Genomic DNA, 27,845 nt, shown 5'->3' with positions numbered 1-27,845 from the left:
TCACAAGACTATAGCTATCATCAGATGTCAGTTGTATTTCTTTCACCACCTCAGACATGGTGATGATGAACATGGTGATGATGAACTAGGTGTTCACTGAAGCCAAGATGCTGGAGAACATCCTTGTGCACCGGGTATGCAGACGATCACCTCCCTAGGGGAGTGGGCCATTTCTCACGAAGCGGTGAAACTCGCTGCCTGGAAGCAGGGGCCTGTGCCACTCTTGAAACAGGAGACGAAGAAAGCCTCACTCTGTGGCAGCTGTATGGAGTTCAGGGTCTGTGTTCATAAAGCATCGCAGAGAAGGAATGCTGAACTAGGATTAGTTTTGCTTGGGTCCAGACATGGGTGGTTAAGTCTTAGCCATCAGTGAATAGCGTTGTGGAACGTTCAGATATAAATATATTATGTAGAACATGCATGCCTATTCATGACATTTCAATCTGTAACGTTTCAAAACGTTGTGCCAACTGAATGTGGCCCTGATGTTTTAACCCGAAAATAATGATTGTAAAAACGGATGAAATAAAAAAATTAAAAAAAGTGCTTTTTGATTTTAATTTAATGTTAACAGTGTGGTTAACGTTATGTTTAAAAACACATTTTAATTAGATAAATTGTTGAAATAGGCAGGGTTTATGATTGTGGCTGTGGTAACTGACGGCCAGGCACAAATCCAATAAAAAGTTGTTTTTTTTTCTCAAAGTTGCTCACGCGTCCTCTAGAGTCAGGTGCTTGCCTAAAACAGACAGAATTGACAGTTCTATAAAGGCCTTCTATGAGAGTACATGGCAATACAACAATGATACAAGGGGATAAAAGTAGCTAAAATTTCATCTCAGAACATACTAGATTGTTAAAGTGAAGCCAAAAATGGCTTAAAATGTTTGCCCTTTTAAGCATGACAACGATTTCTAACATATTGTGCAGACTCTGGCACCAACACCAGTAGCAACAGGTCTTCCAGTTTGTCCACATTCTGCTGCCTCAAAGCAAATGTTCGCAACAACCTCTCTGTGGGGCCAATCGTGCCTACATGAGCCCTGTCTTCTGGTTATAGATTATGTGATGAGCTGTTGCATGATGGAAATACTCTATAATTTGTAATATACCAAAATATGTTGTTCAGTAATATGTAAAAGGTGATATAGTTGACAATATATTTTGTGTGTAGAAAAAGCTCTTATTTTTCTCATTGGTTCTGCAACAATAGGATTGTTTGCTCACAAAATGTCTTGATCAGTCTGAGCTGATATATATATTTTTATATATATTTTTAAGAATCACAAAAGTAGTGCACTGGTCTTTTGCTAGTCCTGTGCTAGCAGACCGATATAGCAGGCTGTTGCCCCCCCTCAACAAAAAAATTCTCAGCACCAAACAAATACAACCTCTAAAATAGTTTTGCTAACAAGTAAAAAGAAGTCCAAATTTATTGGAGTCGTGCAAAGAACTAGAATTAACATTTATTGTAAAAAGCCTCTGCATTCAGTGGCACAATATATAAACAAAACATTTGAAACCTATTTTAAAACCGCAGTGGGGATTGAATCATAGAACGTAATTGACAACTATACAGTGTATGTATAATTTTTGACAATGTTACAGCATTTCATTTCCTGTTTTAAAACGTAATAATCCAAACAGGGTGTATTCATTAGTACAAACGATAGCTAAACGTTTTGCAAGGAAAACTATAATTTCTTATTAGATAAACTCAGGTAGGTCCCTCCCTTTTCGGCCTGCTTGGAGTCTAGTAACGAGACCCATGGTGTATCTGCAGCTCAGTCATCATCCATAAAATAATAATCCTCTTCTTCCCCACTTTCCACTGAATGGTCCTCCTTGTCAGGGAACATTTCCCACACCACAAAAGAATCATTCTCCGCTGAAACACAAGTAAAACATATTATTGAGTGAATAAAGTTTCCAAATTCTCAAGTTATGCAAGTGTAAAATACATCAAGACAAAATCTTAATTCAAAAGAACACTTACCGGTATTGCATCTCTTCAAAACACGTTTGGCTGATGGCGTTGGCGTGTACTAGATGGAAAATGCAGAAAAACATTGAATAAAATTCTGTATGTATGTATATATATATATATATATTATATAAGTGGAGGCTGCGCAGGGGAGGACGGCTCATAATAATGGCTAGAACGGAGCGAATTGAATGGAAACCATGTGTTTGATATCATTCAAATCATTCCGCTCCAGCCATTACCACGAGCCCGTCCTTCCCAATTAAGGTGCCACCAACCTCCTGTGGTATATACATCCTGTTTAATAAGAACTCTATTGGCATATTCATATGACTGAATTACTTTAAAAAGGTCTCCTCTCCTGACTCACATTTTCCCCAGAGCACTACACTACACAGTTGTTCCCGTCATCCTTGAGACGAGTTCATTTTCACAATGGCCCCAGAAATACAGTATATATGACTTAACCAGGCCCTTCTTTGGTCGATAAGCTCCTCAGAAATATTCCTTTCAAAACAGCCTACCTTTGAAGCAGCCCCCAATTTATGCAACTTCGCTTGGCCTTTTTTCATTCTTTTTTGAAGTTGGTAGATATACTTGTCATCGTTGTCTCTGAAAAAAATTGATGAAAAGTTTCTGATTTTACAAATGGTGAGAAAACCAACAATCATTCATTCATTTACCAGTAGTATCACCTCTCTTGTAATAACAGGCTACTATGAGTGACTGATTTAAAAACAAAAACATGTCAATGAGTACGTTTACATGCACACTAATAATTCAACATTAAACTGATTATGGCAGAAGGCCTTGTAATGGGAAAAGTAATGTAAACACCTTATTCTACTTAACTTAAAATCAGCGCAAAGTCAAAATCAAAGTGAGCATACGCAGATTAAAACATCTGGTTTTCTGAGCAATCTATCAAACTATTAGGACATGTTAAACAGCTTAAAAATCGGCGTTCCAGCAGTGTATTTGATCAGCACATGTCCCAGCGCCAGTAGCAGAAGCCTGTCTCTACACTGAGTGTACAAAACATTAAACACCTTCCTAATATTGAGTTGCGCACCCCCCCCCCGCACCCCAATTCATCAGGGCATGGACTCTACAAGGTGTCCAAAGCGTTCCACAGGGATCCTGGCCCATGTTGACTCCAATGCTTCCCAGTCAAAGTTGGCTGGATGTCCTTGGGGTGGTGGACCATTCTTGATACACACGGGAAACTGTTGAGTGTGAAAAACCCAGCAGCGTTGCAGTTCTTGACACAAACCGCACAAAAGCACTTATATATATTTTTTCTTTCCCATTCACTCTGAATGGCACACGTACACAATGCATGTCTCAGTTGTCTCAAGGCTTAAACCTTCTTTAACCTGTCTCCTCCCCTTCATCTACACTGATTGAAGTGGATTTAACAAGTGACATCAGTAAGGGATCATTGTTTTCAGCGGGTCAGTCTCATGGAAAGAGCAGCTGTTTCTAATGTTTTGTACACTCCGTGTTTATGCGCAAGTGAAGTGAGTTCGGAAAAACAAAGTACGCATCTTAGAAAGAGTTTTCACATAAACGTAAAGAATCAAATAGGCTTCGCAAAAATAACATGGTCACTGTGGTAGAACGTTTGTTTTGATTGGCGATTTTCTGCATTTATCAGAAGTCCCATCAGGTAGCCTGATTTCAGATGTGTTGAACCCACTACCCTGGCATTGCAAGGGCCATGCTCTACCAGATGGGCTCGGTGAACACAGTGGTGACATGGTGGTGCTCATCAGGCCAGGGGCACCATGCTCTACCAACTGAGCGTTTACCTGTTCACCGAGCCCATCAGGCCAGGGTCACCATGCTCTACTAACTGAGCGTTTACCTGTTCACAGAGCCCATCATGCCGGGGGTGATGTGGAGACACTGAGGAGTTTTCACTGATGGGAATCTTGATGAGCTGGGGGTTTGTAGGTCGTGCGCAGAGTCCATGAACACATCTTCTTTCCCATTGGGAGACACTGTGGGCAACTAATTCACAAGAGGGCACATTCAGTTCTGGCACTCCATTTCTGACTGCTACAAGATTTATGTTAAGCTGTCGGCTGTCTTGAAATATCAATTTGGTACCCAAGCAATCTATCAGCTGCTGTTTAAATATACATTTTGCACAAGAAAGCAACATGACAATCTCTCTCTACACTATCGGTAAAAGGTTTTATAACACCTACTTGTTCAAGGGTTTTTCTTTATTTTTACTATTTTCTACATTGTAGAATAATAGTGAAGACATCAAAACTATGAAATAACACATACGGAATCATGTAGTAACCCAAAAATGCGTTAAACAAATCAAAATTAATTTGAGATTCTTCAAAGTAGCCACCCTTTGCCTTGATGACAGCTTTGCAGACTCTTGGCATTCTCTCAACCAGCTTCACCTGGAATGCAGTCTTGAAGGAGTTCCCACAAATGCTGAGCACTTGTTGGCTGCTTCATGTAGTAACCCCCAAAAATAAACAAATCAAAATATATTTTATATTTGAGATTGAAATAGCCACCCTTTGCCTTGACAGCTTTGCACACTTGACATTCTCTCAACCAGCTTCATGAGGTAGTCACCTGGAATGCATTTAAATTAACAGGTGTGCCTTGTTAAAATTCAATTTGTGGAATTTCATTCCTTCTTAATGCGTTTGAGCCAATCAGTTGTGTTGTGACAAGGTAGGGGTGGTATACAGAAGATATCCCTATTTGGTAAAAGACCAAGTCCATATTAAATCGCAAGAACAGCTCAAATAAGCAAAGAGAAATGACAGTTGATCATTACTTTAGTAAAAGACATGAAGGTCAGTCAAAAAATGTCAAGAACTTTGAACATTTCTTCAAATGTAGTCTCAAAAACCATCAAGTGCAATGATGAAACTGGCTCTCACGAGGACCGCCACAGGAATGGAAGACCCAGAGTTACCTCTGTTGCAGAGGATAAGTTCATTAGAATTACCAGCCTCAGAAATTGCAGCCCAAATAAATGCTTCAGAGTTCAAGTAACGGACACATCTCATGCTCAGAGGAGACTGCATGAATCAGGCCTTCATGGTTGAATTGCTGCCAAGAAACCACTACTAAAGGACACCAATAAGAAGAAGAGACTTGCTTGTGCCAAGAAACATGAGCAATGGACATTAGACCGGTGGAAATTTGTCCTTTGGTCTGATGAGTCCAAATTGGAGATTTTTGGTTCCAACCACCGTGTCTTTGTGACACGCGGTACGGATGATCTCCGCATGTGTATTTCCCACCGTAAAGCATGGAGGAGTTGGTGTTATGGTGTGGAGGTCCTTTGCTGGTGACACCGATTTATTTAGAATGCAACGCAGACTGAACCAGCATGGCTACCACAGCATTCTGCAGCGATACGCCATCCCATCTGGTTTGGGCTTAGTGGGACTATCATTTGTTTATCAATAGGACAATGACCCAACACATCTCCAGGCTGCGCAAGGGCTATTTGACCAGAAATGATGAGTGATGGAGTGCTGCATCAGATGACCAGACCTCCACAATCCCCCGACTTTGCAGTCCGACTCATCCCCAACCATCTCAGAGTGAAGGAAAAGCAGCCAACAAGTGCTCAGCATATGTAGGAACTCCTTCAAGACTGTTGGAAAAGCATTCCAGGTGAAGCTGGTTGAGAGAATGTCAAGAGTGTGCAAAGTTGTCATCAAGGCAAAGGCTATTTGAATCTCAAATATATTTTTATTTGTTTAACACTTTTTTTGGTTACTACCTGATTCCATGTGTTATTTCATAGTTTTGATGTCTTCACTATTATTTCTACAATGTGTACAGAAACTTTTGAATTTTGCTGAATGTATTCTTTGACCTCCAGCACCACATAATGTGCATATAAGCAATATTTTCCAAAAGAACTTCAAAAAACAGCAACATTGCTGAGTGGTTGAAATGGTGCACCCCAGGCGGAAACACACCTTCACCCGCTTGTTCTGCATGGGCGAGCTGTTGAAGATGTCATCGTGGTCGTCTTTGGGCATGTGGTCCAGGAGGTTTCGCATCTGCTGCTTCCGCTTCAGTGTGCCCTTCCTTGCGGTTATCCGGGGTGGTTCCACCACTACAGTTCAAATATAATATATGACATTGTCACAGCGGGGACTGTGAAGCAACAAACATAGGCGCATGCAAACACAAAATATCATATGCACTGTACACACGGAGTTTGTGTTGTAGATATGTGGTAGTGGAATAGGAGCCTGAAAACACACACACTTAATGTGTTGTGAAATCTGTTGTGAATGTATTGTAATGTTTTAAAATTGTATACCGTAATTTCCGGACTATTAAGCGCACCTGAATATAAGCCGCACCCACTGAATTTTAAAAATATATTTATTTTGAACATAAATAAGCCGCACATGTCTATAAGCCGCAGGTGCCTACCTGTACATTGAAACAGATGAACTTTACACAGGCTTTAACGAAACACGGCTTGTAACAAAAATAAATAGGCTTTAACGAAACACGGCTTGTAACAAAAAATAAAAAATTAGCAGTAAGCTTTAGTTGTCTTTTTGCACTGAGTCAATTCCTCACGCTGCTGTTTCCAACATCTTATCGTCGACTCATTAAGACCAAGCTCCCGTGCAGCAGCTCTATTTCCTTTTCCAACAGCCAGATCAATCGCCTTCAACTTGAAAGCTGCATCATATGCATTTCTCCGTGTCTTTGCCATGATGAGGGTGACAAAATGACTACCGTAATCAGAATGAGCCCTCGATTTAATCTAAACAGTAAACAAAATAGTTGTTTGACCTTAACCCGTTCGGCAATTTCATTGGTCTAATGAAAGCTTCATGCCGCCAAAAAACTGAGCACGTCACAGAATGTGTTTTTTTGGAGAAAAAAAAATTTAAAGCGGGAAAAATCCATATATTAGCCGCGTCATTGTTTAAGCCGCGATGTTCAAAGCCTGGGAAAAAAGTTGCGGCTTATAGTCCGGAATTTACGGTAACTGCCTTAATTATGCTGGACCCCAGGAAGAGTGGGGATCCATAATACATAAATTCTCTGTAATTCTTATTGAATGGACAGATTGTGATTTAACATTTAAAAATAAATGTGTAAATCACAGAAGCTAAGCAGGGGTTGTCTTGGTTAGAGCTTGGATGGGAGACCTAGACTAACACATCAAGATGCCTTGATGGATTTATTAAGGGTAAAAATGCTAGACAAGGTAACTTACCTGGCTCCCTCTTCTGCAGAGCTTCTCTTTTCTTGGTGGCCTTGGAAGGTGCCAAGTAAGTGGGGGCCTGGACATTGTACTGCTTCTGGCAGTCCTCAGCTGAACGGCTGCCCACCTCCATGGCAACGTTCACCCAGAAGTCAGAAGTGTGTTTAGGAAGTGACGTCACAGCCCTGAAAGCCAAACGTACACACAGGAAGTTGACATACACTCCTGTTTCTGTATAAACTAGGCACGTTGCACACATTTTAAACATGCTAGCTAATTTGAAACTTTTCTTCAACATTGTACATTATATAAGGAGACTATTGTTTAACCAGAGTTGAGTAAACCAAGTGACGACATGCTTTCTCGTCTACTATATTATAGTCATTTGGCTGCTCACTGCCATTTGTTTGTACATAATACCACTTTGAAGACAACTGTAGCAAACTTACTCATGTAGTCTCAACAGTTCTGCCTCTGTCCACTGATCTCCATTTTCTTCCTTTCTTCTCTGCTGAACCCTGACGAACTTGCTGCCCTTTCCTCTCCGTGTCTGCGGGCTGGCCGTTTTACTCAATTTCCTCTTACAGTCGCCCTGGGAAGTCGACGAACCACCCGATGCTGTTTGAGAATCTTCCGGAACCCTTCCACGTGTCATTGTACCCCGTGGCTTTATGGGTCCCGTTTTGACTGCATTGGGCTTTTTCTTCTGTGTGAAGTCGTCAACAGACTGGGACTCTCCGTCAGTACTGTGACCAACGTACTGAACGTTCCTATTCCGCGTCAGCCTCTGTGGGTTGCTCTTTGTGGGCGCAGGTTTCCCCGTATCTTTCCTCGCCATCCCAATGTCATCCCGGAGTTTCGCTGGGAGCGTCTGAGGACGGACCCTCGTCTTTGGCAAATCAAGCACTCTCGGAGGGTCTACTTTTTCCGAACGCTTGACTTGTTTCCCTGGTAACAGCTCTGAGGATGTATTGGCGTTGTCCGAGTCGTCGTTGCGCTGTTTGTTAGCGCCCCGGAGATAGCGACGTGGAGGGGTCAGGGATTGTGGGGCACAGTCTGTGTACGTGGCCGGCGCCGTTGCACTCCAAGATCTTTGGCCCGTCTTCCTGGGCAATCCCTGGAGCTTGGGAGAGAGGATCACTTCAGACTTGGACCTCTGAGATGCTGGGCTGACCCTCTTGGGCCTGCCTGAACCCTTGGTGGAGGGGTTCTCAGGCTTAGACAACTGAGAGCTGGGACTGGCTTCATTGGGTCTTCCTCGGGTCCTGTGAGATGGGTTCTCCAAAGACATGGACCTGTGAGGCTCTGGGCTGTCGTTCTTGGGCCTTTTGGGGACCCTGGAAAGGGTGTTGTCTTCAGCCTCATAACATCTAGACTCGAGGGCCCTGTGAGGGGAGTTCTCCTCTGGCTTCGACCTCGAAGGCCTGTGATAAGCCTTCACCTTTCTCAGAGGCATTGTCTCCTCTTCACTAGTGTCACCTCGCAGCCGCTCTGCAGAACACAACATAACACTGTCAAATACAATGTAGACCCCATCTTTCTTGCAGCTGGAATATGAGGATAAATCCATTCCTAGGCTTATGTATATACAGTGAGGGGAAAAAAGTATTTGATCCCCTGCTGATTTTGTACGTTTGCCCACTGACAAAGAAATGATCAGTCTATAATTTTAATGGTAGGTTTATTTGAACAGTGAGAGACAGAATAACAACAAAAAAATCCAGAAAAACACATGTCAAAAATCTTAAATTGATTTGCATTTTAATGAGGGAAATAAGTAATTGACCCCTCTGCAAAACATGACTTAGTACTTGGTGGCAAAACCCTTGTTGGCAATCACAGAGGTCAGAGGTTCCTTGTAGTTGGCCATCAGGTTTGCACACATCTCAGGAGAGATTTTGTCCCACTGAAATTGTCATGTCCCCTTAGCAGAAAAACACCCCCAAAGCATAATGTTTCCACCTCCATGTTTGATGGTGGAGATGGTGTTCTTGGGGTCATAGGCAGCATTCCTCCTCCTCCAAACACAGCAAGTTGAGTTGATGCCAAAGAGCTCCATTTTTGGTCTCATCTGACCACAACACTTTCACCCAGTTGTCCTCTGAATCATTCAGATGTTCATTGGCAAACTTCAGACGGGCATGTATATGTGCTTTCTTGAGCAGGGGGACCTTGCGGGCGCTGCAGGATTTCAGTCCTTCACGGCGTAGTGTGTTACCAATTGTTTTCTTGGTGACTACGGTCCCAGCTTCCTTGAGATCATTGACAAGATCCTCCCGTGTAGTTCTGGGCTGATTCCTCACCGTTCTCATGATCATTGCAACTCCACGAAGTGAGATCTTGCATGGAGCCCCAGGCTGAGGGAGATTGACAGTTCTTTTGTGTTTCTTCCATTTGCGAATAATCGCACCAACTGTTGTCACCTTCTCACCAAGCTGCTTGGCGATGGTCTTGTAGCCCATTCCAGCCTTGTGTTGGTCTACCATCTTGTCCCTGACATCCTTGGAGAGCTCTTTGGTCTTGGCCATGGTGGAGAGTTTGGAATCTGATTGATTGATTGCTTCTGTGGACAGGTGTCTTTTATACAGGTAACAAGCTGCGGTTAGGAGCACTCCCTTTAAGAGTGTGCTCCTAATCTCAGCTCGTTACATGTATAAAAGACACCTGGGAGCCAGAAATCTTTCTGATTGAGAGGGGGTCAAATACTTATTTCCCTCATTAAAATGCAAATCAATTTATAACATTTTTGACATGCGTTTTTCTGGATCTTTTAGTTGTTATTCTGTCTCTCACTGTTCAAATAAACCTACCATTAAAATTATAGACTGATCATTTCTTTGTCAGTGGGCAAATGTACAAAATCAGCAGGGGATCAAATACTTTTTCCCCCTCACTGTATATATAAAAAATAAAAAAAACATACCTTTCGCTGGAGGTAAGAAAACCTTGGCCGGTTTTGATGGTCCGTCTAACAGTACTCTGGCTACAGGTGTGCTGACTTGCTGAGAAAGTAGGGAATTAGCATGTAAATTAATTATTTTCCCTTCATTTTACAAGGTAAGTTGACTGAGAACACATTCTCATGTACAGCAACGACATGGGGAATAGTTACAGGGGAGATGAATGAGCCAATTGGAAACTGGGGATGATTAGGTAACTGTGATGGTATGAGAGCCAGATTGGGAATTTAGCCAGAACACCGGGGTTAACACCCCTGCTCTTACGATAAGTGCCAGGACACCAGTTTAACATCCCATCCGAAAGACGGCACCCTACACAGGGCAATGTCCCTAATTACTGCCCTGGGGCATTGGGATATTTGTTTTTAGACCAGAGGAAAGAGTGCCTCCTACTGGTCCTCATCCAGGAACCGACCAGGACCAACCCTACTTAGATTCAGAGTCAAAGCAGCAGTGGGATGCAGTGTGTCCCAAACCTCTGATTACACCCAGCCGTTCCACGTGTTGGATGTATTCCACAACTAGAGCACCTGATTCAACTAATGAAGGGGCTTGGTGATTAGTGGACTCAGGTGTGTTAGAACAACAATACATAGAATAGGTGGAATGGCTGGGGATACGGTGCTCTACAACAGAAGACTAATTTAAGCAGAGGACCATGGAACAGCAGCTTACAGAGTAAAGCATAGACGAATTGTCATAACCCCCATGAATGGTGACGTTCATGTCGCTATCCACGAAGACTCTGGCCCCTTTCCAGTACTCCAGAGGGGTTTTGATAAGGCGGCCACTCCGGGAAACATTAGCACTGCTCACCGCACTGGTGGCACTGCAAAGAACAGCTGCAGGACAAGGAAGATTAAACATAAACAGGAAGATTAAACAAACAGGAAGAATGTCTCTACAGAGAAATACCAATGAATCGAATCTTGATGAAAACAACAGACATGTACTACCAGTATAAATACAGTGAGCATTTGTGATGACAACTTTTGGACTCACAGCTCTTAGGGGCATTTGGCTTTTGGGATGCGTTGTCCTGCGTCTTGGTGGAGAGGTGGTTTTGGTTCTGGGGTGTTATCAGGCCCTTGCTCACCTTTTTACCTTCTGAACTGAATTTGAAGACCCAACAGAAAGACTAAATGTTAACAGATATGACTACAGCGTTAAACCTGAGTAGCCCGAAGGGAGAAGATTTTCTTTTAAAATAAAATGGAGAACAAGCTATGAAGAAAAATAAGGAGCTTTCAAATTAAATTAAATGTATTTGTCACATAGGCCGAATACAACAGGTGTAGACCTTCCCGTGAAACGCTTCCTTACAAGCCCTTAAACAATGTAGTTTTTTTTTTAGGTATGGAAAATGTGCTAAATAAGCTAAAAGGAAAAATAGTACCACAATAAAATAACAACAAGGCTATATACAAGGGGTACCAGTACCGAGTGAATGTGTGGGGGCACCGGTTAGTCGAGGTAATATGTACATGTAGGTCGAGGTAATATGACTATGCATAGTAGCAGCAGAGTATGAAGAGTGTGAAGGAATGTGTGTGTCCATGTGTGTGTTGGAGTATCAGTGAGTGTGTGGTTAGAATCCAGTGAGTGTACATTGAGCCTGTGCAAAAACTAATAAAATAGGGGGGGGGGGGGGTCAATGTAAATAGCCTGGGTGGCCATTTGATTAACTCTTCAGCAGTCTTATGGCTTAGGGGTAGAAGCTGTTCAGGAGCCTTTTGGTCCCAGACTTGACGCTCTGGTACCGCTTGCCGTGCGGAAGCAGAGGGAACAGTCTATGTGGCTGGATTTGGACAATTTTGCCGAACAGTTGCCATCCCAGGCTGTGATGCAACCAGTCAGGATGTTCAAAGGTGCAGCTGTAGAACCGTTTGAGAATCGGAGGTCCCATGACAAATCTCGTCAGCCTCCGGAGAGGGAAATAGGCATTGCCATGCCCTCTTCACGACTGTTGGTGTGTTTGGACCATGATAGGGCCTTAGTGATGCGGACACCAAGGAACTTGAAGTTCCTGACCAGCTCCACTAGTCTCATTGACGTGAATGGGGGCGTGCTTGCTCCTCCGTTTACTGTAATCCACGATCAGCTCTTTTGTCTTGCTAATATTGGGGGGGGGGGGGGGGGGTTGTTGTCCTGGCACCACACTGCCAGGTCTCTGACCTCCTCCCTATAGGCTGTTTCATTGTCATCTGTGATCAGGCCTACCACCGTAGTGTCTGCAAACTTAATGATGTTGTTTGAGTCGTGCGTGGACGTGCAGTTGTGGGTGAACAGGGAGTACAGGAGGGGACTAAGCATGCAACCCTGAGGGGCCCCTGTGTTGTGGGTTATCATGGTGGATGTGTTGTTACCTACCTTTACCACCTGGGGGCGGCCCATCAGAAAGTACAGGATCCAGTTGCAGAGGGAGGTCCCAGGGACCTTAGTTTAGAGATGAGCTTTGAGGAAACTATGGTGTTGAACACTGAGCTGTAGTCAATGAACATCATTCTCACATAGGTGTTCCTTCTGTCCAGGTGTGAAAGTGCAGTGTGGAGTGCAATAGAGATTGCGTCATCTGTGGATCTTTTGGTGCGGTATCCGAATTTGAGTGGGTCCATGGTCTCTGGGATGGTGTTGAGGTGAGCCATGACAAGTCTTTCAAAGCATTTCATGGCTACAGATGTGAGTGCTATGGGCGATAGTCATTTAGACAGGTTACAGGGTGAGCTTGAAAATGGTCAGCGCATGCTCGGAGTACACATCCTGGTAATCCGTCTGGTCCTGGGGCTTTGTGAATGTTGACATGTTTAAAGGTCTTACTACATGCTCTGAGTACACATCCTGGTAATTCTGGTCCTGGGGCTTTGTGAATGTTGACTTATTTAAAGGTCTTACTCACAGTTTTGGTGCAGGTACAGCTGACTAGCGCAAAAATAAGTGGATACGGTTGAAAACAATATCATAAGTAACTTACCGATTCCACCCCATCATTAGCCATTTGTATAAAGCGTCTGAGAGGAGGAGTGTTGATCTAGGATCAGTTTTACCTTTTCGGTCACAGGGGGACCAGATCCTAGATCAGCAGACGCTTGATACAAACGGCCCTGACCACAGTGACACAACTTACCGTTCCAGCTCTGACAAAAAGCGCTCAAGGTATTTCTTCCAATTCATTGGAAAGCCAAAGAGAAACTTCTTCAACAGCCATTTTGGGAGTTCTGGTCAAGGAGAAAGGCACAAAAAAACAAAGGATTAATGCAGATTGACAGTTCTCATTTTCGGGTTCATTGAAAATGAAACCTTGTTTAAAGTATCTCTTTCTGAAACAGGCAATACAGAGCTGATTACAATTAAAATGCAATCACCCAGAAAATACAAATATTATGGTTGAACTCAAAATGTAGTGGTTGATGAAAGACCTGTATTTATGTAAAATATGTTTGAGAAGGATACTTCATTTTTTAATTAAAATTGGAATGGTAGAGTTGTCTTACATGGAGTTATTGGAAATGTTTGGGAAGGACTGCTTAATCCAAGATTACAACCAACTGGTTACAGCACTAACCCAAAAATGGAGGAGGCAAGTGGCAGTGGGAGGAGGCAGGGAACTGGTCTGTCTGTACAATATAAAGGATCAAAACTGGCGGAGGAATAAAAATAGCATAAATAGAGTATAGCAGTTTCCTTTGAGGACCAGGATGTTGCGCCACACTGATTGCAAAAAAAAATGATTTCTGATATACCAATTCCATGGCACAGTGTGTACAGTGCCTAAAGAAAGTATTCATACCCTTCAACTTTTTCAAAAGTGGTAAAAAGTAGGAGCAAAACAAACTTGGCTAACAATGCAATGGTCTAATAAACTGGTTCAAACAGGAGTCACTGTCAGTCTGTCCTCAGAATTCACTAGAACGCTCTGCTGCGTAGCCTAGACGAACACCTTGCAAAAAATCTGTGCATAATGGGAATTCTCTTGGGATCCTGGAAACCATGTGTACAGTTGAAGTAGGAAGTTTACATACACTTAGGTTGGAGTCATTAAAACTCATTTTTCGACCACTCCACAAATTCCTTGTTAACAAACTATAGTTTTGACAAGTCGGTTAGGACATCTACTTTGTGAATGACAAGTAATTTTTCCAACAATTGTTTACAGACAGATGATTTCACTTATAATTCACTGTATCAAAATTCCAGTGGGTCTGAAGTTTACATACACTAAGTTGACTGTACCTTTAAACAGCTTGGAAAATTCCAGAAAATGATGTCATCAAATCAAAATCAAATCAAATTTATTTATATAGCCCTTCGTACATCAGCTGAAATCTCAAAGTGCTGTACAGAAACCCAGCCTAAAACCCCAAACAGCAAGCAATGCATGTGAAAGAAGCACGGTGGCTGGGAAAAACTCCCTAGGAAAAACTCCTGAGAAAGGCCAAAAACCTAGGAAGAAACCTAGAGAGGAACCAGGCTATGAGGGGTGGCCAGTCCTCTTCTGGCTGTGCCGGGTGGATATTATAACAGAACATGGTCAAGATGTTAAAATGTTCGTAAATGACCAGCATGGTCAAATAATAATAATCATAGTAATTGTCGAGGGTGCAACAAGCACGTCCGGTGAACAGGTCAGGGTTCCGTAGCCGCAGGCAGAACAGTTGAAACTGGAGCAGCAGCATGGCCAGGTGGACTGGGGACAGCAAGGAGTCATCATGCCAGGTAGTCCTGAGGCATGGTCCTAGGGCTCAGGTCCTCCGAGAGAAAGAAAGAAAGCATGGCATTAGAAGCTTCTGATAGGCTAATTGACATCATTTGAGTCAATTGGAGGTGTACCTGTGGATGTATTTCAAGGCCGAGCTTCAAACTCAGTGCCTCTTTGCTTGACATCATGGAAAAATCTAAAGAAATCAGCCAAGACCTCAGTAAAAAAATTGTAGACCTCCACAAGTCTGGTTCATCCTTGGGAGCAATTTCCAAACGCCTGAAGGTGCCACGTTCATCTGCACAAACAATAGTACACAAGTATAAACACCATGGGACCACGCAGCCGTCATACCGCTCAGGAAGGAGGCGCGTTCTGTCTCCTAGAGATGAACGTACTTTGGTGCGAAAAGTGCAAATCAATCCCAGAACAACAGCAAAGGACCTTGTAAAGATGCTGGAGGAAACAGGTACAAAAGTATCTACTGTATATCCACAGTAAAACGAGTCCTATGTCGACATAACCTGAAAGGCCGCTCAGCAAGGAAGAAGCCACCGCTCCAAAACCGACATAAAAAAGCCAGACTACGGTTTGCAACTGCACATGGGGACAAAGATTGTACTCTTTGGAGAAATGTCCTCTGGTCTGATGAAACAAAAATAGAACTGTTTGGCGATAATGACCATCGTTATGTTTGAAAGAAAAAGGGGGAGGCTTGCAAGCCAAAGACCACCATCCCAACCGTGAAGCACGGGGGTGACAGCATCATGTTGTGAGGGTGATTTGCTGCAGGAGGGACCGGTGCACAAAATTGATGGCATCATGAGGCAGGAAAATGATGTGGATGTATTGAAGCAACATCTCAAGACATCAGTCAGGAAGTTAAAGCTTGGTCGCAAATGGGTCTTCCAAATGGACAATGACCCCAAGCATACTTCCAAAATTGTGGCAAAATGGCTTAAGGACAACAAAGTCAAGGTATTGGAGTGGCCATCACAAAGCCCTGTCCTCAATCCTATAGAAAATGTGTGGGAAGAACTTAAAAAGCGTATGTGACCAAGGAGGCCTACAAATCCAACTCAGTTACACCAGCTCTGTCAGGAGGAATGGGCCAAAATTCACCCAACTTATTGTGGAAGGCTACCCGAAACGTTTGACCCAAGTTTAAATTGTTTAAGGCAATGCTACCAAATACTAAGTGAGTGTATGTAAACTTCTGACCCACTGGGAATGTGATGAAAGAAATAAAAGCTGAATCAAATCATTTTCTCTACTATTATTCTGACATTTCACATTCTTAAAATAAAGTGGTGATCCTAACTGACCTAAGACAGGGAATTTTTACTAGGATTAAATGTCAGGAATTGTGAAAAACTGAGTCTAAATGTATTTGGCTAAGGTGCATGTAAACTTCTGACTTCCACTGTATGTGTCCCATGTCAAACTGCTCTCCAAATTCACAACAAAACACCGCTATTTTCAGCACACTATAAACCTATAGCGGCCCACTCGATTGAGTACCTTAACCTGTAGGCTAATCTTACGTTACAGTGGTCAAGTGAAAGTACCTATCCAACCGCTGCAGGAGGAACGAACAATGAAGCAAAGGTTTTACACAAGTGACTGTGGGAGAAGGCAACTCAAGTACCACTCCTGCATGAGCAAACCAGCTAATCTGAGGCGCTGTTTGAATATATTCATGGATGGATTCTCCTTTTCCTGAAATAATCATTGGTCTAAATATAAGCCTATTAGATAAATGATGATAGGCCATAAAGAAATAAATCACTGATCTGACATGACCTAATATCTCCTTTTACTCTCCATCTATCGGTGATGTCTTCAAGGATCCCAAAAAACAGGGCCATCGTCTCCGTTCTAGGCTATTTGTCTCTGCTATACCACTAATTTAGGTTACCACTGGTTCACCTTATAGGAGGCTAGTGGCTAGACCAGTTGGCTGTTAGTCATTTTACGTTTCATGATTATAACCCAACTCAGGCGGGGCTTTACCCAAACCCCTGCCCCGTGGGTATGGAAAGTGGATGGCAGGGGTTTGGGTGCCGCCCTTGAGCCCGATGGCAACGCACCAATCCATCTCTACACAATCCGTGACCTACATTAACAAGATAATAAATCACAGGCCTATGACACTGCTTCATTGGAGTACGGAGCCTATATAAAAACACCATGCCATTATACACACATTTATAAGTTAACCTTTCGTTGTCCTAGCAGTTACTCTCTCAAATATACTATTGCACGGTGTTGGCATATGCAGGGAATTGAGGATAACATTGTAGCGAATTCAAAGGGCACATAACAGGGACTGATACACTTAACTCCATGTCTCTTTGCAGTCTGTGTGTGTGTGACACCTGTTTGAACAAGTGTATTAGACCCCACCAACCACATACATACAAAACCAACCAGTCTCTACCTCATCCGTGTGGTTCCTCCTCCTGAAAATAATCTGTGGCACAACCTCTTCCAGCTCCTAATAGTCCTACCTCTAATAATATGGTTATTTTGTGCTAGAAGAGAAAGTATTTTTGTTACTAAAGTATAGTTTCACCAGGTCATCTAACTGCAGGCATTTCAAATGGTGGCACACACAGCAACAGGGAGCCAGGGAGGCATACAGTTAACCAAATCCCCTACTTTAATCTTGAAATATAACTCCGACTTTATTCTTAAAATTTTGATCTATGGCAAGACTTAAAAATGGCTGTCTAGCAATGGTCAACAACCAACTTGCCAGAGCGTGAATAATTTGGAAAAATAAAATATTGTACAATCCAGATGTGCAAAGCTCTTAGAGACTTACCCAAAAAGCTGTAATCGTTGCCAAAAGTGAAACATGTTTTCACTTTGTCACTATGGGGTATTGTGTGTAGATGAGTGAGATTTGTATTTTATTTCATCCATTTTGAATGAAGACTAATGCAACAACTGGCTCCCAGGTGGCGCAGCGATCTAAGTCACTGCATCTCAGTGCTAGAGGCATCACTACAGTCCCTGGTTCGATTCCAGGCTGAATGACATCCGGCCGTGATTGGGAGTCCCATAGGGCGGCACACAATTGTCCCAGCGTCGTCCATCATTGTAAATAAGAATTTGTTCTTAACTGACTTGCCTAGTTAAATAAAAAATTTAAAAAATAAAAAATAAAAAACATTTGGTAAAAGTCAAGGGGGTATGAATACTTTCTGAAGGCACTGTATCTGCTGATATATAAAACGACGCAAGATTTCACACTATGCTTTTCAGCTCAAATAGAAACATTGCAGCTCTGCAGATTTTGTTGTGAGGATACAGAATCAATAGACCATTTGTTTTGGTATTGCCCTAAGGTAGCCTGCTTCTGGTCTCAGGTTCAGGAATGGCTGAAATAGCATTACATTAATATAAAAATTAACCCTCGAAATAGCATTGTTGGGAGATTTGGAGAGACTGGTCAGTAAATCGATAATATACTGCTAAAAAAAATAAAGGGAACACTTAAACAACACATCCTAGATCTGAATGAAAGAAATAATCTTATTAAATACTTTTTTCTTTAAATAGTTGAATGTGCTGACAACAAAATCACACAAAAATAATCAATGGAAATCCAATTTATAAACCCATGGAGGTCTGGATTTGGAGTCACACTCAAAATTAAAGTGGAAATCCACACTACAGGCTGATTCAACTTTGATGTAATGTCCTTAAAACAAGTCAAAATGAGGCTCAGTAGTGTGTGTGGCCTCCACGTGCCTGTATGACCTCCCTATAACGCCTGGGCATGCTCCTGATGAGGTGGCGGATGGTCTCCTGAGGGATCTCCTCCCAGACCTGGACTAAAGCATCCGCCAACTCCTGGATAGTCTGTGGTGCAACGTGGCGTTGGTGGATGGAGCGAGACATGATGTCCCAGATGTGCTCAATTGGATTCAGGTCTGGGGAACGGGCGGGCCAGTCCATAGCATCAATGCCTTCCTCTTGCAGGAACTGCTGACACACTCCAGCCACATGAGGTCTAGCATTGTCTTGCATTAGGAGGAACCCAGGGCCAACCGCACCAGCATATGGTCTCACAAGGGGTCTGAGGATCTCATCTCGGTACCTAATGGCAGTCAGGCTACCTCTGGCGAGCACATGGAGGGCTGTGCGGCCCCCCAAAGAAATGCCACCCCACACCATGACTGACCCACCACCAAACCGGTCATGCTGGAGGATGTTGCAGGCAGCAGAACGTTCTCCACGGCGTCTCCAGACTCTGTCACGTCTGTCACGTGCTCAGTGTGAACCTGCTTTCATCTGTGAAGAGCACAGGGTGCCAGTGGCGAATTTGCCAATCTTGTTCTCTGGCAAATGCCAAACATCCTGCACGGTGTTGGGCTGTAAGCACAACCCCCACCTGTGGACATTGGGCCCTCATACCATCCTCATGGAGTCTGTTTCTGACCGTTTGAGCAGACACATGCACTTTTGTGGCCTGCTGGAGGTCATTTTGCAGGGCTCTGGCAGTGCTTCTCCTGCTCCTCCTTGCACAAAGGTAGAGGTAGCGGTCCTGCTGCTGGGTTGTTGCCCTCCTACGGCCTCCTCCACATCGCCTGATGTACTGGCCTGTCTCCTGGTAGCGCCTCCATGCTCTGGACACTATGCTGACAGACACAGCAAACCTTCTTGCCACAGCTCGAATTGATGTGCCATCCTGGATGAGCTGCACTACCTGAGCCACTTGTGTGGGTTGTAGACTCCGTCTCATGCTACCACTAGAGTGAAAGCACCGCCAGCATTCAAAAGTGACCAAAACATCAGCCAGGAAGCATAATAACTGAGAAGTGGTCTGTGGTCCCCACCTGCAGAACCACTCCTTTATTGGGGGTGTCTTGCTAATTGCCTATAATTTCCATCTGTTGTCTATTCCATTTGCACAACAGCATGTGAAATGTATTGTCAATCAGTGTTGCTTCCTAAGTGGACAGTTTGATTTCACAGAAGTGTGATAGACTTGGAGTTATAATTGTGTTGTTTAAGTGTTCCCTTTATTTTTTTGAGCAGTGTATATTAATACTCTTAGCAAAAGTATTTATCTTCAATTCGGCATCAGTGGATTCTATTCGATTAGATAGATTCGAATGAGGGACTATGTACAAAAAGTGCTGTCATTTCTAAACGGTTCACCCGAGATGGATGAAAATCTACCTCAAATGAAAGCTGACAGTCTGCACTTTAACTTCTTAGTCATTGTATAATTTCAAATCCAAAGAGCTGGAGTAGAGAGCCAAAACAACAACAAAATGTGTCACTGTCCCAATACTTTTGGAGCTCAGCGCATTGTCCCCCCCCTCCGAACCACCATCCCCGCCCAAACAAACTACCCCCTGATGTGCCAACCACCATTAAAAGAAAGAGAAAAAAAGAGAGGCAAGAACAACAAAATAACAATGTAAAACAAAAGCCATCAAAGATCAAATTAAAACAGCAAGGCTAACTGTGTGTGCCACTACTTACATGTGTGTGTGAGCGCTTCCGTGGCATCAGCATATGGGGCATCGACACAAAATACCCCAAACAGGCATTGGATGTAACACCCTTCATTCTTAGTGTCATCATTTTTATTTTTTCAATGTTTATTTATGATTGTCATTTTATCCCTCGGCTCATCCCACCTATTTCTTCTGGACACCATTTTAGGATTTCAACGCCTCATCTTTCAACTATGCTGGAACATTTCAGCTCATGAAACATGGGAGCAAAACTTTACATATTGTTTATATTTTTGTTCAGTATACAATAAAAGTGACTCCAAAATGACACAATACATTATATACCATTCATTTCTATTGGGCACAACATAATCTGAAACACAACCAAAACAGCAAATGCATCCAACAAGTTTGTAGAGTCACAAGCTTGATGTAATTGCCTGATAGGAATATGGGACCAAATACTAAACTTTTGACTACTTTAATACACATAAGCGAATTTGTCCCAATACTTTTGGTCTCCTTAAACTGGGAGACTATGTACAAAAATTGCTATAATTTCTAAACGTTTCATCCAATATGGATGAGAATACCCCAAAATGAAAGCTGAGCCTGCACTTTTACCTCAGTCATTATCTCATTTCAAATCCAAAGTGCTGGAGTACAGAACCAAAACAAAGAAATGTGTCACTGTCCCAATATTTCTGGAGTCTCACTTTCCCAATATACCAAAATGGCTAATTATTTCTGACTTACGAGTTCCGCTGAAATCCGGGGACATCTTTCCCACCAGGATGTAAATGCTGCCAGAAGCAGTCTTCAGGTGTTTGGCTGAGATTCGCTTTGCGATGAGGTTGCTGTGCCAGGGTATCTTGTTGTCCCTTGGTGGAAAGCATAGAGACAGACTAAGTAAGTGAATCAATGTTTGCTTTTACAAAAATAATGTGTTAGTGAACTTCATATGATTCCGAGAAACCAATTCTACTTACTCACGGACACCATCCACATAAAACATGTCGTTCCTACTCTTCAGGAGCCAGTGCTTAAGGTGAATCCCTGTAACCTATCAAGCAATAGACATTAAATAGTTATATAGGTAGATATCTATGGATATGCAAGTCCTGATAGAAAACTTAAGTGCCATACAAGAAAACATTACCTCCCAGCAAAAATACAAAGCTAAAAGCAATAAACTCAGAGGAAACAGCACCAGTCATCAGCCTACAAATCCAAAGGAAGCAGCATCATCAAGTCCATCTACTTACATTGGATCCAGTGGACTCTGCTAGGTGCTTGGCTTGGAATACAGCCTCCTGCTTCTTGGGGATGGAGATCTTCGGTGAGACCTGCAGGAGGGGGTCGTGCACCAGGTCTGGGAAGGGCCTGGTGGGAGGCTTGTCACAGTAAAACTCACACTGACTGAGGTCGGCATCTGGCCTCAACGGAACGCTGGTCTCTGATAGACCAGTAGGCACACTACAGGTCACGTTCACACTGGCATCCTCTCGGGTGGCCCCGGCGGGTTGTGCAGGGGCCGACACCCTGTGCTCACATCCTGTAAAGAGAAAGCGGTTGATGTTTTGTTTGTTGAGTCAACATCACACGTTGATAATAGTTCACTTATGGTGTTTGAGTCATTAGAATCAGAAGAACAGTCTCTACTCTACATTTCTTGCTGTCACCTTTCATGGGATCCTGCAGGCTGCTCACTTGATAACCTTGTTGGTCCCTTTTTCGCCTTCTCTCTTTCAGAAGAGCAAACGTATTTGCTTTAGAATCCAGGCATGGCAGTCTATCCAAAACAACTGTGGACCCTGTGCAGAAAACAGAAACAAATCATTTTACTTCTCAAAGTCATAAAGTAAAGTATTCTGACAACCAAGCAACCTTGATTGACACAATAACTGAGGATAATTGAAACAACTTACTGAAAAATGATTCATCGTGTACAACGTTGTGTGCCCCAAATTTAATTTTTCCATTGCAATCTTCCATTGACTTCGACCTTGTCACTGGTGTAGGTATGTTGGTTGTCTGGGAGGCATTTTTGAAGTCTTTGAGGGGTGCTGGTTGTTGGGTGTCATTTGAGCTGAGCAGAGTGTGCGGGTATGACAAAGCTTTCCTTTGGGACTTTGTTGAGAAAGCATCCAGCGCTGGGCCTTGCTTTTGTGCATTTATGTTGGTTGGCTTGAACGCACTACTACCCATGTCTTTCAATGGTGACTGTCGTTGAAGGTCTTGTGGGTGGACTATAAAGCGTGAATGTGTCAAACCCTGGCTTGGCGATTGAAAAGGTGAAAGAGTCAGAGCCTCTGCATCATAAGTGAATTCAAGGTCCTCGGTTTCCTTTTGTTCATAGTTCACCCAATGCTGATGTCGTTTTCTAGGCGAGTTCATTACTCCACCATGTTCTTCTTGGATTCGCTTTTCTTTGACATGTTTTTCTCTCACGGGGTTAGGCGTTTTGGTCCTCTCGTTCTCAACCGGTATTATCTCTGCATGTACTTTTGCTTTCATCCTCGCAAATACCTTTGCTGGGCTTTCAATGAGTTCCCTGGATGTCAGCTCGCTTGTCCTAAAAGCCTTCAATGCAGGAAAAATAATTCGGTCTCTACCAACTGGGTCTTCTTCATGAAAATAAGTTGCTTCTCTGTTGTGTCTAGACGGAGTAAACATGTTTTTCACGTTCAATGTTTTACGATATGTAGAGGAATGTCAACTGGAGCCACTGAAGTAAACTAGCTAGCTAATGCAACCACGATCTGATCATTTCAAAATGGTCCATTGATTGCTGGTTTCTATGGGGGGGAAACAGAAGACAATTATTTATTTGCTGGAATCTAGTTATACTAGGCTAGCTGGTTGCTATAGCTTACATCGTACTGTCTTTGAATTACGAGGTAGTAACACAGTGACCAGCAGCTAGTTTACCCAGCAAGCTACTAACTAGCTAGCTAACGTTAGCTAAAATCTGAACGCCTACGACTGGATAACCAGCTAACAACGTTAGCCAGCTTGCTGCTAAAATGACATATGCCGTTTCAAAAGGTCAATTATTCGGTTGGCGCTTACTCCGGATTTATTCAATATGTATTCTATATTAGATACTATTTGTGAATGTATGCATTGATTATAAACTGTAAAATTGCAAAAAGTTAGCTAACTAACGTTACTCACCGCAGAGATCCATAATTTGAACTTCCCTCGAATGTCGCGTGATTGGACGGTGATTTCAAATGCGTCACTTCCGCAAACAACTTCCGTTCACCGAGATGGCCTTAGAACGTGCTGCCAAAAATAAAAACAAAATGTGCTCCTATAGTCGTATAATGTACTGGGATGTTTACTGTTAAACAATTTTTCATGCGAATGCCTGCAGGAAAGAAAAACAACATTGCAGCAATTGCTTAGATATGGCATTTCGTACGGTGGGAGCTGCACAACTACCATCAGAGGTATGGGTCCACGTGTTTGGATATCTTTCAACAACAGACAAACTAAACATTAGATCATGCTGTAAATATTTCAAAAAAATGGTTGACCACTGGTCTCTTTGGAAAGGCAACACAGTGGTGCTTAAAAAGCTGTGTGCCTACACCTCGCAGTTCTGGACAACTCTTCGCCGCAGGAAAATCAGCTCAGTTGTTGTACAGAAGGCAAGTTTGAAAGAATGGAAACAGCTTGCCCTATCCCTACCTTGGCTCACCACAATAGCCGTGGAGCATTGTTTCGACGTGAAAGCCTTTGAAATTCTCAAGCAATTTCATAACTTGAAGAGGCTGGCTATTCGCAGGTGTCGCTGTGGCCAGGGACTGTCTGACGCAATAGTGCCTCTGCAGCAAGTGACTCATTTTAGTGTGTGCGAGATGCACTGTGCTCCAAGATCAGATATTATTAGTGTCGTCTCAAAGCTCTCCCATCTGACGTCTCTACTCTATCACGAAGGCAATCATCCTATCCCAAGACAGACATTCCACCTAATGCTTAACCGCTTGCCACATCTGAAGCATCTGTCTTTGAAAATGGGAACACAACATGGTTCTCTCCCAGATGATTATTTTAGTATTTCTAAAACAAATACATTTCCAGGTGAGGCACTTTGCAAAGTTACGACGCAAGACAACAGCTTTTGATTGTACAGTACCTGAGTTTCTTTTTTACTACTCATACAAAACATTGTTGAAACAGTGAATGATTAGCTAAGCATAGCTTGCCACATGGTTTTCACAAGCTTGATTAGGCTACTCCATAGGCCTATGTTCTAGCTAGTGTGTGAAGTCCATGTTGATATATGGTTAAATGTCTGTACTAGCCTATATCATCATACATTTTAAGTTATTAAATTCAGCAATGACAAAATCTGTCTTTAGAAGATCCACAGGTCGGGCAACCAGGCTTGACCAGTCTGGAGCTTCTTGACTACATGGACCCCACCTTACCTGAAGAGGCGCTGAAGTGCCTCCCCTCCCTGCAGAGTCTAGCAGTGGACTACAGAGACAGGGACGTGGATCCCAGCAGGTGCCACCTGAAAACATGGCTGAGGGACCTCCCTCAACTGGCAGTTCTCAACGTTGCAAGTATGTGATTCGCCAGCTGCCAAACTAGCATTTTCCATGTCATGCACTGTTGGTGGGGTTACAGGGCAGCAGTATGGAGTCTGACAGATGGTGGGGTTACAGGGCAGCAGTATGGAGTCTGACAGGTGGTGGGGTTACGGGGCAGCAGTATGGAGTCTGACAGGTGGTGGGGTTACGAGGCAGCACTATGGAGTCTGACAGGTGGTGGGGTTACAGGGCAGCCGTATGGAATCTGACAGGTGGTGGGGTTACAGGGCAGCAGTATGGAGTCTGACAGGTGGTGGGGTTACAGGGCAGCAGTATGGAGTCTGACAGGTGGTGGGGTTACAGGGCAGCAGTATGGAGTCTGACAGGTGGTGGGGTTACAGGGCAGCAGTATGGAGTCTGACAGATGGTGGGGTTACAGGGCAGCAGTATGGAGTCCTGACTGTCCTGTGGCTTCATTTGGAGATGTTTGACTGTCCTATGTTTTGTTTTCCAGAAGGCCATCCCATCAGTGCTTATGCTCACTCCATTCCCAACACAGTGACCAGTTTAACTCTGCAGCGGGTGATGGTGGAGCAGAAGGACATGAAGGCTCTAGGGAAACAGGCTTCAGGCCTCTTGTTTCTGCACTTTGATCCATGCAGCTATAACAGCAGCAGCAGCATCGGAGAGATCCCCAAACTATTCCCCCAGCTCATGACCCTTAAAATGCGGTGAGATATTAACATCCGACTTCTGTGTTGTGGTACGAACCCAGAGGTAGTAATAAGTTACTGGTGAACTCCCAATTAAGTGTCTACATGTTAAGTGACTAATGTGCACATTTTCCAAAGGGTTGACTCCATTAATCTAAGCCAAGCAGATATACTAACATACTTTTCTATTCCACTCTTTCAGACACTACAATGTACCAGAGAGGGAGTTCTTGAGCCTCCAACAGTTGAAGCATTTGGAGCAGTTGGAGATCCTTGATGCACACAGTCCTAGTCCTCACCTTCTGCAGCTGATCCACAAGCTGCAGGTCCTGACCAACCACAGAACCCAAATCATCCATTCTCTGGGCCCGAGAGATCCCACAACCTGCTACTGTACTCACTACTAACATTACGACTAAGAGGAAGTGAACACTGGTAGACTGTAGCCCATGTTTTCAACAGCACATGTTTAACATGTCAAATTATACAAAACTGCTTGCTCCTCATTTGATGTACGTTTGCGATGCCAACTTGGCTGATGCAAAATAAGGAAACAGCTGAAATTATGAGGACGTTTAGTAAGTCAATACCTCTGAGGTCAGTAGTCAGACTCTTTGTATAGAGCAAAACAACAAACAGTTCATAACACAGGAACAGCCATTTTATGCCATTTTATGCAGTACTTCTTGTTTGAATCTGTTGTGTACCCTTGATTGGGTTAAACAGAATAAATGATTCTGCACAAAAAAAAATTTGACAAAAGAAAATACAATTGACATTACAATTAGCTTATCAGTTTTAAGATTGATTAAAGAAACATGTTACAGTTGAACTACTGAAAGCTCTCTCTTGTTGAACACAACTATTATTGAACTGATGTGCTGAGTCTCCAGTGATTATGTACCTCATCCCGTCTTCTACTGTGTTGCCTCAAGAGGGCAGTAAACACACATGGCAAAGAGTCGGTCTGTCAATAACTTCCTGTTGCCTGTTGGAGCACATTGCATTGCTAACTTTGTGATGGTCCAGAGAGATGCATTTCAAAAGCTGCATACCCCTCCACATATCCCACCTGTGTTGAATTGAATTAGGAAGTGCCTTGACAAGTGAAATGAAGGACAAAAATGTATGCACACTTCTCATTTGATACCTTTGTTGTCACCCACAGATGTGTAGTTTATGGGGTAGTTCACCCTCCCACAACGTGCCATTATGATCAAAAGTTGGGATGTATTTACCTGTAGCGTGCACTCGTCATTCTGGCTATTTGGTCATAAAGGACTGACGCTCTTTTAGAATGCAATGTCATGCTGTTTAGAATCATCTTATAACACTAATGTATACCACTTAGCAAATGATGCATACATCTTTAGTATGTGTCTGTGATCCCTGTAGGAATTCAACCCATAACCTTGAATTGCACCTACAATCTTGTCTGAAACGTGTAGTTCCACTCAGTTTGATAGAAGGAAACAAGCACCGTGCTGTTAAATGCACACTCAGAAGATGAACGCCCTCTTCAGATGGGCTTCCACTCTGTCCACGTCTTTGTTAAAAAAAAAAAAAGTTCAAAGTTCATTGTAAAGGTTAGTTAGTTTCTGTTTCACAGGGGTTGAATGTAATGTGGCACAATCCCCTCTGAGTTTCACGGTTTATTGAAGCTCTGAAATATCTAGCATTCAGCAAGGTCAAACCATCCATCACACTGTGGGGTAGTCACCAAGACAAAATGTCTTCACAACATGAGGCACAGGAGAGAACAGAAATGACTCGTTGTTCAGATAAGCCCACATCTGATTTATCAGTTCATTTTATTGGCATTATTCTGCAATTTGTTTTGCATTTTGAGCTCTTTAAAAGACAACATTAACACAGACATAAATATTTTCAACAAGGTCACAGATAATTTGCAGCACAAGCTGGAAAAGGACTGCCCATCAACTAAATTAACGGCTTATCAATTTCCGTTTTCTTCAGTCACTGTAAATATGTTCATCATTCACAAGGCACAACCAATATATTTTATAATAGTATCATTTCTATTTGTGCACATGTAACAATATAGCTTCTGTCCCCGTCCCTGGTTTAACCTGGGCTTGAACCAGGGACCCTCTGCACACATCAACAACTGACACCCACGAAGCACCGCGGCCAGTGCAGAGCAAGAAGAACAACTACCTCAGGTCGCACCACCGCTAACTAGCTAGCCATTTCACATCGGTTACACCTATATGGGAGAAA

General features: G+C 43.0%; 2 protein-coding genes across 3 annotated transcripts; one reads left to right on the top strand and one right to left on the bottom strand.

Annotated features, from left to right (window-relative positions):
* Positions 1-1,435: 1,435 nt before the first annotated feature.
* On the bottom strand, positions 1,436-23,625 carry mis18bp1 (MIS18 binding protein 1). Its single transcript, XM_029730777.1, has 17 exons — positions 23,525-23,625; positions 22,276-23,145; positions 22,030-22,161; positions 21,613-21,902; positions 21,337-21,410; positions 21,104-21,228; positions 13,299-13,389; positions 11,177-11,286; positions 10,850-11,016; positions 10,138-10,216; positions 7,664-8,705; positions 7,227-7,399; positions 5,959-6,098; positions 3,852-3,997; positions 2,509-2,596; positions 1,997-2,045; positions 1,436-1,888 (listed from the first exon to the last, which is right to left on the bottom strand). Exons 2-17 carry the CDS (start codon positions 23,021-23,023, stop codon positions 1,785-1,787), a joined length of 3,558 nt encoding a protein of 1,185 aa, XP_029586637.1. The 5' UTR covers positions 23,024-23,145; positions 23,525-23,625; the 3' UTR covers positions 1,436-1,784.
* On the top strand, positions 23,598-26,563 carry im:7136021 (uncharacterized). Of its 2 annotated transcripts, none has more exons than XM_029730781.1 (4): positions 23,598-23,802; positions 24,718-24,924; positions 25,406-25,622; positions 25,807-26,563. In XM_029730781.1, the coding sequence occupies exons 2-4, from the start codon at positions 24,771-24,773 to the stop codon at positions 26,009-26,011; spliced, it is 576 nt and encodes a 191-aa protein (XP_029586641.1). In that variant the 5' UTR covers positions 23,598-23,802; positions 24,718-24,770; the 3' UTR covers positions 26,012-26,563. The 2 variants fall into 2 exon arrangements, with proteins under 2 accessions (XP_029586641.1, XP_029586640.1); XM_029730780.1 differs by having other exon boundaries at positions 23,599-24,436.
* Positions 26,564-27,845: the final 1,282 nt, after the last annotated feature.

This window comes from Salmo trutta, chromosome 33, assembly GCF_901001165.1.
Source record: "Salmo trutta chromosome 33, fSalTru1.1, whole genome shotgun sequence".
Classification (NCBI taxonomy): Eukaryota; Metazoa; Chordata; class Actinopteri; order Salmoniformes; family Salmonidae; genus Salmo; species Salmo trutta.
The sequence above is the reverse complement of the archived record's forward strand: the minus strand, read 5'-3'. Positions and strand labels throughout refer to the sequence as shown.